Genomic DNA, 12,275 nt, shown 5'->3' on the forward strand with positions numbered 1-12,275 from the left:
TATTAGTGTGCTATTATTAGCACGCTAACATTTTAAGGTAGCATTTTAGCAATGTTTTTAACGTTTCAAATCTGACATTCATGGATTTTGTTACTTGGTGCCATCTTAGAAGTAAGCTGGCTATTCCCCTGTTTTCATAAAACTGTTAGCATTTGAGCTAATTGTGTACATTTTAACCCAATAGTCACGGATCTCGTTACTTGGCGCAATTTCAAACGTGTGCTAGCTTTTCACCTGCTAGCATGTTCATTTTAACATGTTAATACTAGCTTGCTAACGTTTTCGCAAATAACGCAATAACATTTTATACTAGCATTTTAGCAATGTTTTACATTTCAAATCTGACAATCATTGATTTTGTTACTTGGTGCTATCTTAAAAGCATGCTAGCCTTTCACCACCTGTTAGCATGCCAATATTAGTGTGCTATTATTAGCACGCTAACGCTTTATACTAGTATTTTAGCAATGTTTTTAACGTTTCAAATCTGACAATCATTTATTTTGTTACTTGGTGCCATCTTAGTAGTAAGCTGGCTATTCCTCTGTTTTCTTACTACTTTTAGCATGTTAGCATTTGAGCTAATTGTGCACTTTTTAACCCAATAGTCACGGATCTCGTTACTTGGCGCCATTTTAAATAAATGCTAGCCTTTCTCCTGTTAGCATGTTAATTTTAACATGTTAATATTAGCTTGCTAATGTTTTCGCAAATAACTCAATAACATTTTATGCTCGCATTTTAGCAATGTTTTACGTTTCAAATCTGACAATAATGGATTTTAATACTCTGTGCCATCTTAAAAGCATGATAGCCTTTGACCTGTAACATGCCAATATTAGTGTGCTATTATTAGCACGCTTACGCTTTATGCTAGTATTTTAGCAATGTTTTTAACGTTTCAAATCTGACAATCATTGATTTTGTTACTTGGTGCCATCTTAGAAATAAGCTGGCTATTCCCCTGTTTTCTTACTACTGTTAGCATGATAGCATTAGAGCTAATTGTGCACTTTTTAACCCAATAGTCACGGATCTCGTTACTTGGCGCCATTTTGAATGTATGTTAGCCTTTCACCTGATAGCATGATAATTTGAACATGTTAATGTTAGCTTGCTAACATTTTCGGAAATAACGCAATAACATTTTATGCTAGCATTTTAGCAATGTTTTACATTTCAAATCTGACAATCATTGATTTTGTTACTTGGTGCCATCTTAGAAGTAAGCTGGCTATTCCCCTGTTTTCATAAAACTGTTAGCATTTGAGCTAATTGTGTACTTTTTAACCCAATAGTCGCGGATCTCATTACTTGGCGGCATTTTAAAGGTATGCTAGCCTTTTACCTGCTGGCATGTAATTTTAACATGTTAATACTAGCTTGCTAACGTTTTCGCAAATAACGCAACAACATTTTATACTAGCATTTTAGCAATGTTTTAAATTTCAAATCTGACAATCATAGATTTTGTTACTTGGTGCTATCTTAAAAGCATGCTAGCCTTTCACCACCTGTTAGCATGCCAATATTAGTGTGCTATTATTAGCACGCTAACGTTTTAAGTTAGCATTTTAGCAATGTTTTTAACGTTTCAAATCTGACATTCATGGATTTTGTTACTTGGTGCCATCTTAGAAGTAAGCTGGCTATTCCCCAGATTTCTTACTACTTTTAGCATGTTAGCATTTGAGCTAATTATGCACTTTTTAACCCAATAGTCACGGATCTCGTTACTTGGCGGCATTTTAAAAGGTATGCTAGCCTTTTACCTGCTAGCATGTAATTTTAACATGTTTATACTAGCTTGCTAACGTTTTCGCAAATAACAAAACAACATTTTATACTAGCATTTTAGCAATGTTTTACATTTCAAATCTGACAATCACAGATTTTGTTACTTGGTGCTATCTTAAAAGCATGCTAGCCTTTCACCACCTGTTAGCATGCCAATATTAGTGTGCTATTATTAGTACGCTAACATTTTAAGGTAGCATTTTAGCAATGTTTTTAACGTTTCAAATCTGACATTCATGGATTTTGTTACTTGGTGCCATCTTAGAAGTAAGCTGGCTATTCCCCTGTTTTCATAAAACTGTTAGCATTTGAGCTAATTGTGTACTTTTTAACTCAATAGTGGTGGCTCTCGTTACCTGGCGCCATTTTAAAAGGTATGCTAGCATTTCACCTGCCAGCATGTAATTTTAACATGTTAATACTAGCTTGCTAACATTTTCGCAAATAACGCAACAACATTTTATACTAGCATTTTAGCAATGTTGTACATTTCAAATCTGACAATCATAGATTTTGTTACTTGCTGCTATCTTAAAAGCATGCTAGCCTTTCACCACCTGTTAGCATGCCAATATTAGTGTGCTATTATTAGCACGCTAATGTTTAATGCTAGCATTTTAGCAATGTTAACGTTTCAAATCTGACAGTCATTGATTTTGTTACTTGGTGCCATCTTAGAAGTAAGCTGGCTATTCCCCTGTTTTCATAAAACTGTTAGCATTTGAGCTAATTGTGTACTTTTTAACCCAATAGTCGCGGATCTCATTACTTGGCGGCATTTTAAAGGTATGCTAGCCTTTTACCTGCTGGCATGTAATTTTAACGTGTTAATACTAGCTTGCTAACATTTTCGCAAATAACGCAACAACATTTTATACTAGCATTTTAGCAATGTTGTACATTTCAAATCTGACAATCATAGATTTTGTTACTTGCTGCTATCTTAAAAGCATGCTAGCCTTTCACCACCTGTTAGCATGCCAATATTAGTGTGCTATTATTAGCACGCTAACGTTTTAAGTTAGCATTTTAGCAATGTTTTTAACGTTTCAAATCTGACATTCATGGATTTTGTTACTTGGTGCCATCTTAGAAGTAAGCTGGCTATTCCCCTGTTTTCTTACTACTTTTAGCATGTTAACATTTGAGCTAATTATGCACTTTTTAACCCAATAGTCACGGATCTCGTTACTTGGCGGCATTTTAAAAGGTATGCTAGCCTTTTACCTGCTAGCATGTAATTTTAACATGTTTATACTAGCTTGCTAACGTTTTCGCAAATAACGAAACAAGATTTTATACTAGCATTTTAGCAATGTTTTACATTTCAAATCTGACAATAACAGATTTTGTTACTTGGTGCTATCTTAAAAGCATGCTAGCCTTTCACCACCTGTTAGCATGCCAATATTAGTGTGCTATTATTAGGACGCTAACGTTTTAAGGTATCATTTTAGCAATGTTTTTAACGTTTCAAATCTGACATTCATGGATTTTGTTACTTGGTGCCATCTTAGAAGTAAGCTGGCTATTCCCCTGTTTTCATAAAACTGTTAGCATTTGAGCTAATTGTGTACTTTTTAACTCAATAGTCGTGGCTCTCGTTACTTGGCGCCATTTTAAATAAATGCTAGCTTTTCTCCTGTTAGCATGTTAATTTTAACATGTTAATATTAGCTTGCTAATGTTTTCGCAAATAACTCAATAACATTTTATGCTCGCATTTTAGCGATGTTTTACGTTTCAAATCTGACAATAATGGATTTTAATACTCTGTGCCATCTTAAAAGCATGCTAGCCTTTGACCTGTAACATGCCAATATTAGTGTGCTATTATTAGCACGCTAACGCTTTATGCTAGTATTTTAGCAATGTTTTTAACGTTTCAAATCCGACAATCATTGATTTTGTTACTTGGTGCCATCTTAGAAATAAGCTGGCTATTCCCCTGTTTTCTTACTACTGTTAGCATGCTAGCATTAGAGCTAATTGTGCACTTTTTAACCCAATAGTCACGGATCTCGTTACTTGGCGCCATTTTGAATGTATGTTAGCCTTTCACCTGATAGCATGATGATTTGAACATGTTAATGTTAGCTTGCTAACGTTTTCGGAAATAACGCAATAACATTTTATGCTAGCATTTTAGCAATGTTTTACATTTCAAATCTGACAATCATTGATTTTGTTACTTGGTGCCATCTTAGAAGTAAGCTGGCTATTCCCCTGTTTTCTTACTACTGTTAGCATGCTAGCATTAGAGCTAATTGTGTACTTTTTAACCCAATAGTCACGGATCTCATTACTTGGCGGCATTTTAAAGGTATGCTAGCCTTTTACCTGCTGGCATGTAATTTTAACATGTTAATACTAGCTTGCTAACGTTTTCGCAAATAACGCAACAACATTTTATACTAGCATTTTAGCAATGTTTTAAATTTCAAATCTGACAATCACAGATTTTGTTACTTGGTGCTATCTTAAAAGCATGCTAGCCTTTCACCACCTGTTAGCATGCCAATATTAGTGTGCTATTATTAGCACGCTAACGTTTTAAGTTAGCATTTTAGCAATGTTTTTAACGTTTCAAATCTGACATTCACGGATCTCGTTACTTGGCGCCATTTTGAATGTATGTTAGCCTTTCACCTGATAGCATGATGATTTGAACATGTTAATGTTAGATTGCTAACGTTTTCGGAAATAACGCAATAACATTTTATGCTAGCATTTTAGCAATGTTTTACATTTCGAATCTGACAATCATTGATTTTGTTACTTGGTGCCATCTTAGAAGCAAGCTGGCTATTCCCCTGTTTTCATAAAACTGTTAGGATTTGAGCTAATTGTGTACTTTTTAACCCAATAGTCGCGGATCTCATTACTTGGCGGCATTTTAAAGGTATGCTAGCCTTTTACCTGCTGGCATGTAATTTTAACGTGTTAATACTAGCTTGCTAACATTTTACACTAGCATTTTAGCAATGTTTTAAATTTCAAATCTGACAATCATAGATGTTGTTACTTGGTGCTATCTTAAAAGCATGCTAGCCTTTCACCACCTGTTAGCATGCCAATATTAGTGTGCTATTATTAGCACGCTAACGTTTTAAGTTAGCATTTTAGCAATGTTTTTAACGTTTCAAATCTGAGATTCATGGATTTTGTTACTTGGTGCCATCTTAGAAGTAAGCTGGCTATTCCCCTGATTTCTTACTACTTTTAGCGTGTTAGCATTTGAGCTAATTATGCACTTTTTAACCCAATAGTCACGGATCTCGTTACTTGGCGGCATTTTAAAAGGTATGCTAGCCTTTTACCTGCTAGCATGTAATTTTAACATGTTTATACTAGCTTGCTAACGTTTTCGCAAATAACAAAACAACATTTTATACTAGCATTTTAGCAATGTTTTACATTTCAAATCTGACAATCACAGATTTTGTTACTTGGTGCTATCTTAAAAGCATGCTAGCCTTTCACCACCTGTTAGCATGCCAATATTAGTGTGCTATTATTAGTACGCTAACATTTTAAGGTAGCATTTTAGCAATGTTTTTAACGTTTCAAATCTGACATTCATGGATTTTGTTACTTGGTGCCATCTTAGAAGTAAGCTGGCTATTCCCCTGTTTTCATAAAACTGTTAGCATTTGAGCTAATTGTGTACTTTTTAACTCAATAGTGGTGGCTCTCGTTACTTGGCGCCATTTTAAAAGGTATGCTAGCATTTCACCTGCCAGCATGTAATTTTAACATGTTAATACTAGCTTGCTAACATTTTCGCAAATAACGCAACAACATTTTATACTAGCATTTTAGCAATGTTGTACATTTCAAATCTGACAATCATAGATTTTGTTACTTGCTGCTATCTTAAAAGCATGCTAGCCTTTCACCACCTGTTAGCATGCCAATATTAGTGTGCTATTATTAGCACGCTAATGTTTAATGCTAGCATTTTAGCAATGTTAACGTTTCAAATCTGACAGTCATTGATTTTGTTACTTGGTGCCATCTTAGAAGTAAGCTGGCTATTCCCCTGTTTTCATAAAACTGTTAGGATTTGAGCTAATTGTGTACTTTTTAACCCAATAGTCACAGATCTCATTACTTGGCGGCATTTTAAAGGTATGCTAGCCTTTTACCTGCTGGCATGTAATTTTAACATGTTAATACTAGCTTGCTAACGTTTTCGCAAATAACGAAACAACATTTTATACTAGCATTTTAGCAATGTTTTAAATTTCAAATCTGACAATCATAGATTTTGTTACTTGGTGCCATCTTAGAAGTAAGCTGGCTATTCCCCTGTTTTCTTACTACTTTTAGCATGTTAACATTTGAGCTAATTATGCACTTTTTAACCCAATAGTCACGGATCTCGTTACTTGGCGGCATTTTAAAAGGTATGCTAGCCTTTTACCTGCTAGCATGTAATTTTAACATGTTTATACTAGCTTGCTAACGTTTTCGCAAATGACGCAACAACATTTTATACTAGCATTTTAGCAATGTTTTACATTTCAAATCTGACAATAACAGATTTTGTTACTTGGTGCTATCTTAAAAGCATGCTAGCCTTTCACCACCTGTTAGCATGCCAATATTAGTGTGCTATTATTAATACGCTAACGTTTTAAGGTATCATTTTAGCAATGTTTTTAACGTTTCAAATCTGACATTCATGGATTTAGTTACTTGGTGCCATCTTAGAAGTAAGCTGGCTATTCCCCTGATTTCTTACTACTTTTAGCATGTTAGCATTTGAGCTAATTATGCACTTTTTAACCCAATAGTCACGGATCTCGTTACTTGGCGGCATTTTAAAAGGTATGCTAGCCTTTTACCTGCTAGCATGTAATTTTAACATGTTTATACTAGCTTGCTAACGTTTTCGCAAATAACAAAACAACATTTTATACTAGCATTTTAGCAATGTTTTACATTTCAAATCTGACAATCACAGATTTTGTTACTTGGTGCTATCTTAAAAGCATGCTAGCCTTTCACCACCTGTTAGCATGCCAATATTAGTGTGCTATTATTAGCACGCTAACGTTTTAAGGTAGCATTTTAGCAATGTTTTTAACGTTTCAAATCTGACATTCATGGATTTTGTTACTTGGTGCCATCTTAGAAGTAAGCTGGCTATTCCCCTGTTTTCATAAAACTGTTAGCATTTGAGCTAATTGTGTACTTTTTAACTCAATAGTCGTGGCTCTCATTACTTGGCGCCATTTTAAAAGGTATGCTAACATTTCACCTGCCAGCATGTAATTTGAACATGTTAATACTAGCTTGCTAACGTTTTCGCAAATAACGCAACAACATTTTATACTAGCATTTTAGCAATGTTTTACATTTCAAATCTGACAATCATAGATTTTGTTACTTTCTGCTATCTTAAAAGCATGCTAGCCTTTCACCACCTGTTAGCATGCCAATATTAGTGTGCTATTATTAGCACGCTAATGTTTAATGCTAGCATTTTAGCAATGTTAACGTTTCAAATCTGACAGTCATTGATTTTGTTACTTGGTGCCATCTTAGAAGTAAGCTGGCTATTCCCCTGTTTTCATAAAACAGTTAGCATTTGAGCTAATTGTGTACTTTTTAACCCAATAGTCGGGGATCTCATTACTTGGCGGCATTTTAAAGGTATGCTAGCCTTTTACCTCCTGGTATGTAACTCTAACAAGTTAATACTAGCTTGCTAACGTTTTCGCAAATAACGAAACAACATTTTATACTAGCATTTTAGCAATGTTTTAAATTTCAAATCTGACAATCATAGATTTTGTTACTTGGTGCTATCTTAAAAGCATGCTAGCCTTTCACCACCTGTTAGCATGCCAATATTAGTGTGCTATTATTAGCACGCTAACGTTTTAAGTTAGCATTTTAGCAAAGTTTTTAACGTTTCAAATCTGACATTCATGGATTTTGTTACTTGGGGCCATCTTAGAAGTAAGCTGGCTATTCCCCTGTTTTCTTACTACTTTTAGCATGTTAACATTTGAGCTAATTATGCACTTTTTAACCCAATAGTCACGGATCTCGTTACTTGGCGGCATTTTAAAAGGTATGCTAGCCTTTTACCTGCTAGCATGTAATTTCAACATGTTTATACTAGCTTGCTAACGTTTTCGCAAATGACGCAACAACATTTTATACTAGCATTTTAGCAATGTTTTACATTTCAAATCTGACAATCACAGATTTTGTTACTTGGTGCTATCTTAAAAGCATGCTAGCCTTTCACCACCTGTTAGCATGCCAATATTAGTGTGCTATTATTAGCACGCTAACGTTTTAAGGTAGCATTTTAGCAATGTTTTTAACGTTTCAAATCTAACATTCATGGATTTTGTTATTTGGTGCCATCTTAGAAGTAAGCTGGCTATTCCCCTGTTTTCTTACTACTTTTAGCATGTTAGCATTTGAGCTAATTATGCACTTTTTAACCCAATAGTCACGGATCTCGTTACTTGGCGCCGTTTTAAATGTATGCTAGCCTTTCACCTGATAGCATGTAATTTTAACATGTTTATACTAGCTTGCTAACGTTTTCGCAAATAACGCAACAACATTTTATACTAGCATTTTAGCAATGTTTTAAATTTCAAATCTGACAATCATAGATTTTGTTACTTGGTGCTATCTTAAAAGCATGCTAGCCTTTCACCACCTGTTAGCATGCCAATATTAGTGTGCTATTATTAGCACGATAACGTTTTAAGTTAGCATTTTAGCAATGTTTTTAACGTTTCAAATCTGACATTCATGGATTTTGTTGCTTGGTGCCATCTTAGAAGTAAGCTGGCTATTCCCCTGATTTCTTACTACTTTTAGCATGTTAGCATTTGAGCTAATTATGCACTTTTTAACCCAATAGTCACGGATATCGTTACTTGGCGGCATTTTAAAAGGTATGCTAGCCTTTTACCTGCTAGCATGTAATTTTAACATGTTTATACTAGCTTGCTAACGTTTTCGTAAATAACAAAACAACATTTTATACTAGCATTTTAGCAATGTTTTACATTTCAAATCTGACAATCACAGATTTTGTTACTTGGTGCTATCTTAAAAGCATGCTAGCCTTTCACCACCTGTTAGCATGCCAATATTAGTGTGCTATTATTAGCACGCTAACGTTTTAAGGTAGCATTTTAGCAATGTTTTTAACGTTTCAAATCTGACATTCATGGATTTTGTTATTTGGTGCCATCTTAGAAGTAAGCTGGCTATTCCCCTGTTTTCTTACTACTTTTAGCATGTTAGCATTTGAGCTAATTATGCACTTTTTAACCCAATAGTCACGGATCTCGTTACTTGGCGCCGTTTTAAATGTATGCTAGCCTTTCACCTGATAGCATGTTAATTTTAACATGTTAATATTAGCTTGCTAATATTTACGCTCACCTGTGTTCTCGGGCATGGAGGCCTGATCTGTGTTCCTCTCCTTCTTGAAGACAATGTTGCCAAACTGCATGACTGCCGACACCACCTTCAACATGCCTGGTGAGGACAAGGCACACCTTTGACTCGCCGCTCCACGCTGAGAAAGCTACAAGTTAGCGGCAGTTAAATGTAGCTCAGCTGCAGGGGAGGATATTCCCGTAGAATTAATTATTCCTCTGACATTTTCAACTATGGTTCTTTTTTTGGAGCGGTCAGCTTGAAGCGTCCCTCTGTCTCCGACTCCCTCCTCGTATTGTGACGCCACTGCTAGGATTTGGCCAGCAGGTGTGACTTACAGACGATCTCGTCGTGGGAGAAGCTCATGATGTGCATGGCCTCCAGCGTCTCCTGGAAATTATCCTTGTCCTGCTGGCCAGGGATGGGAATGTTGCCGTTTGACAGGAAGCGGTAGTTGTTGAAGCCTTCCAGGAGAAGGTCGGCTGTGGGGAGGGACAGATTACTGGAGATTACTTTGGAGGTAGAGGAGGGGTGTGAACAGTGTTTTTGCAGCTTTCCATGGTTGCTATTGATGTTCACATTGGGACTAAATCGATTAGGGCTGTCAAAATTGACTCATGTGACTAATCAAAAACAATTGTTGCATTAATCATCAACACACTAAGATTAATCATGGAATTTATTTGGAGCGTAAAAGTTCCTTTATGTGAACTGTTATAGGGTCTGATATCGGATCAATGCAACTGTGATAGGGTCTGATATCGGATCAATGCAACTGTTATAGGGTCTGATATCGGATCAATGAAACTGTTATAGGGTCTGATATCGGATCAATGAAACTGTTATAGGGTGTGATATCGGATCAATGCAACTGTTATAGGGTGTGATATCACATCAGTGCAACTGTTATAGGGTCTGATATCGGATCAATGTAACTGTTATAGGGTGTGATATCGGATCAATGCAACTGTTATAGGGTGTGATATCACATCAGTGCAACTGTGATAGGGTCTGATATCGAATCGATGCAACTGCTAGAGGGTCTGACATCAGATCAGTGCAACTGCTATAGGGTCTGATATCGGATCAATGCAACTGTTATAGGGTCTGATATCAGATCAATGCAACTGTTATAGGGTGTGATATCACATCAGTGCAACTGTTATAGGGTCTGATTTTAGATCAATGCAACTGTTATAGGGTCTGATTTTGGATCAATGCAACTGTTATAGGGTCTGATATCGGATCAATGCAACTGTTATAGGGTCTGATATCAGATCAATGCAACTGTTATAGGGTCTGATATCACATCAGTGCAACTGTGATAGGGTCTGATATCGAATCAATGCAACTGCTATAGGGATTGATATCAGATCAGTGCAACTGTGTTAGGGTCTGATATCAAATCAATGCAACTGCTATAGGGATTGATATCAGATCAGTGCAACTGCTATAGGGTCTGATATCGAATCGATGCAACTGCTATACGGTCTGATTTCAGATCAGTGCAACTGTTATAGGGTCTGATATCGGATCAATGCAACTGTTATAGGGTGTGATATCAGGTCAGTGCAACTGTTATGGGGTCTGCAATCCAATCAATGCAACGGTTATAGGGTCTGATATCAGATCAATGCAACTGTTATAGGGTCTAATATCGGATCAATGCAACTGTTATAGGGTGTGATATCGGATCAATGCAACTGTTATAGAGTGTGATATCACATCAGTGCAACTGTGATAGGGTGTGATATCGAATCGATGCAACTGCTAGAGGGTCTGACATCAGATCAGTGCAACTGTTATAGGGTCTGATATCGGATCACTGCAACTGTTATAGGGTCTGATATCAGATCAATGCAACTGTTATAGGGTGTGATATCACATCAGTGCAACTGTAATAGGGTCTGATATCGAATCGATGCAACTGCTATAGGGTCTGATATCAGATCAGTGCAACTGCTTTAGGGTCTGCAATCCAATCAATGCAACGGTTATAGGGTGTGATATCAAATCAGTACAACTGTTATAGGGTCTGATATCAGATCAATGCAACTGTTATAGGGTGTGATATCGGATCAATGCAACTGTTATAGGGTGTGATATCCCATCAGTGCAACTGTGATAGGGTCTGATATCGAATCGATGCAACTGCTATAGGGTCTGATATCAGATCAGTGCAACTGTTATAGGGTCTGATATCAGATCAGTGCAACTGCTTTAGGGTCTGCAATCCAATCAATGCAACGGTTATAGGGTCTGATATCAGATCAATGCAACTGTTATAGGGTCTGATATCAGATCAATGCAACTGTTATAGGGTCTGATTTTGGATCAAAGCCACTGTTATAGGGTCTGATTTTGGATCAATACAACTGTTATAGGGTCTGATATCAGATCAATGCAACTGTTATAGGGTCTGATATCAGATCAATGCAACTGTTATAGGGTCTGATATCACATCAGTGCAACTGTGATAGGGTCTGATATCGAATCAATGCAACTGCTATAGGGATTGATATCAGATCAGTGCAACTGTGATAGGGTCTGATATCAAATCAATGCAACTGCTATAGGGATTGACATCAGATCAGTGCAACTACTACAGGGTCTGATATCGAATCGATGCAACTGCTATACGGTCTGATTTCAGATCAGTGCAACCGTTATAGGGTCTGATATCGGATCAATGCAACTGTTATAGGGTGTGATATCAGATCAGTGCAACTGTTATAGGGTCTGCAATCCAATCAATGCAACGGTTATAGGGTCTGATATCAGATCAATGCAACTGTTATAGGGTCTAATATCGGATCAATGCAACTGTTATAGGGTCTGATATCAGATCAGTGAAACTGTAATAGGGTGTGATATCACATCAGTGCGACTGTGATAGGGTCTGATATTGAATCAACGCAACTGCTATAGGGTCTGATATCAGATCAGTGCAACTGTTATAGGGTCTGATATCGGACCAATGCAACTGTTATAGGGTGTGATATCACATCAGTGCAACTGTGATAGGGTCTGATATCAAATCGATGCAACTGCTA

At 36.5% G+C, this 12,275-nt stretch overlaps 1 protein-coding gene across 2 annotated transcripts in view; it reads right to left on the minus strand.

The window, feature by feature from the left end:
- Positions 1-12,275, minus strand: part of LOC133541166 (myosin-10-like) — a 251,556-nt gene that overhangs the window by 122,741 nt on the left and 116,540 nt on the right. For both annotated transcript variants that reach the window (XM_061884291.1, XM_061884290.1), the window contains 2 exons: positions 9,561-9,704; positions 9,226-9,321 (listed from right to left, as the gene is read on the minus strand). In XM_061884291.1, the coding sequence (XP_061740275.1) occupies positions 9,226-9,321; positions 9,561-9,704 (240 nt within the window). The remainder of the gene's footprint in view (positions 1-9,225; positions 9,322-9,560; positions 9,705-12,275) is intronic.

Source organism: Nerophis ophidion, linkage group LG23 (assembly GCF_033978795.1).
Source record: "Nerophis ophidion isolate RoL-2023_Sa linkage group LG23, RoL_Noph_v1.0, whole genome shotgun sequence".
NCBI lineage: Eukaryota > Metazoa > Chordata > Actinopteri > Syngnathiformes > Syngnathidae > Nerophis > Nerophis ophidion.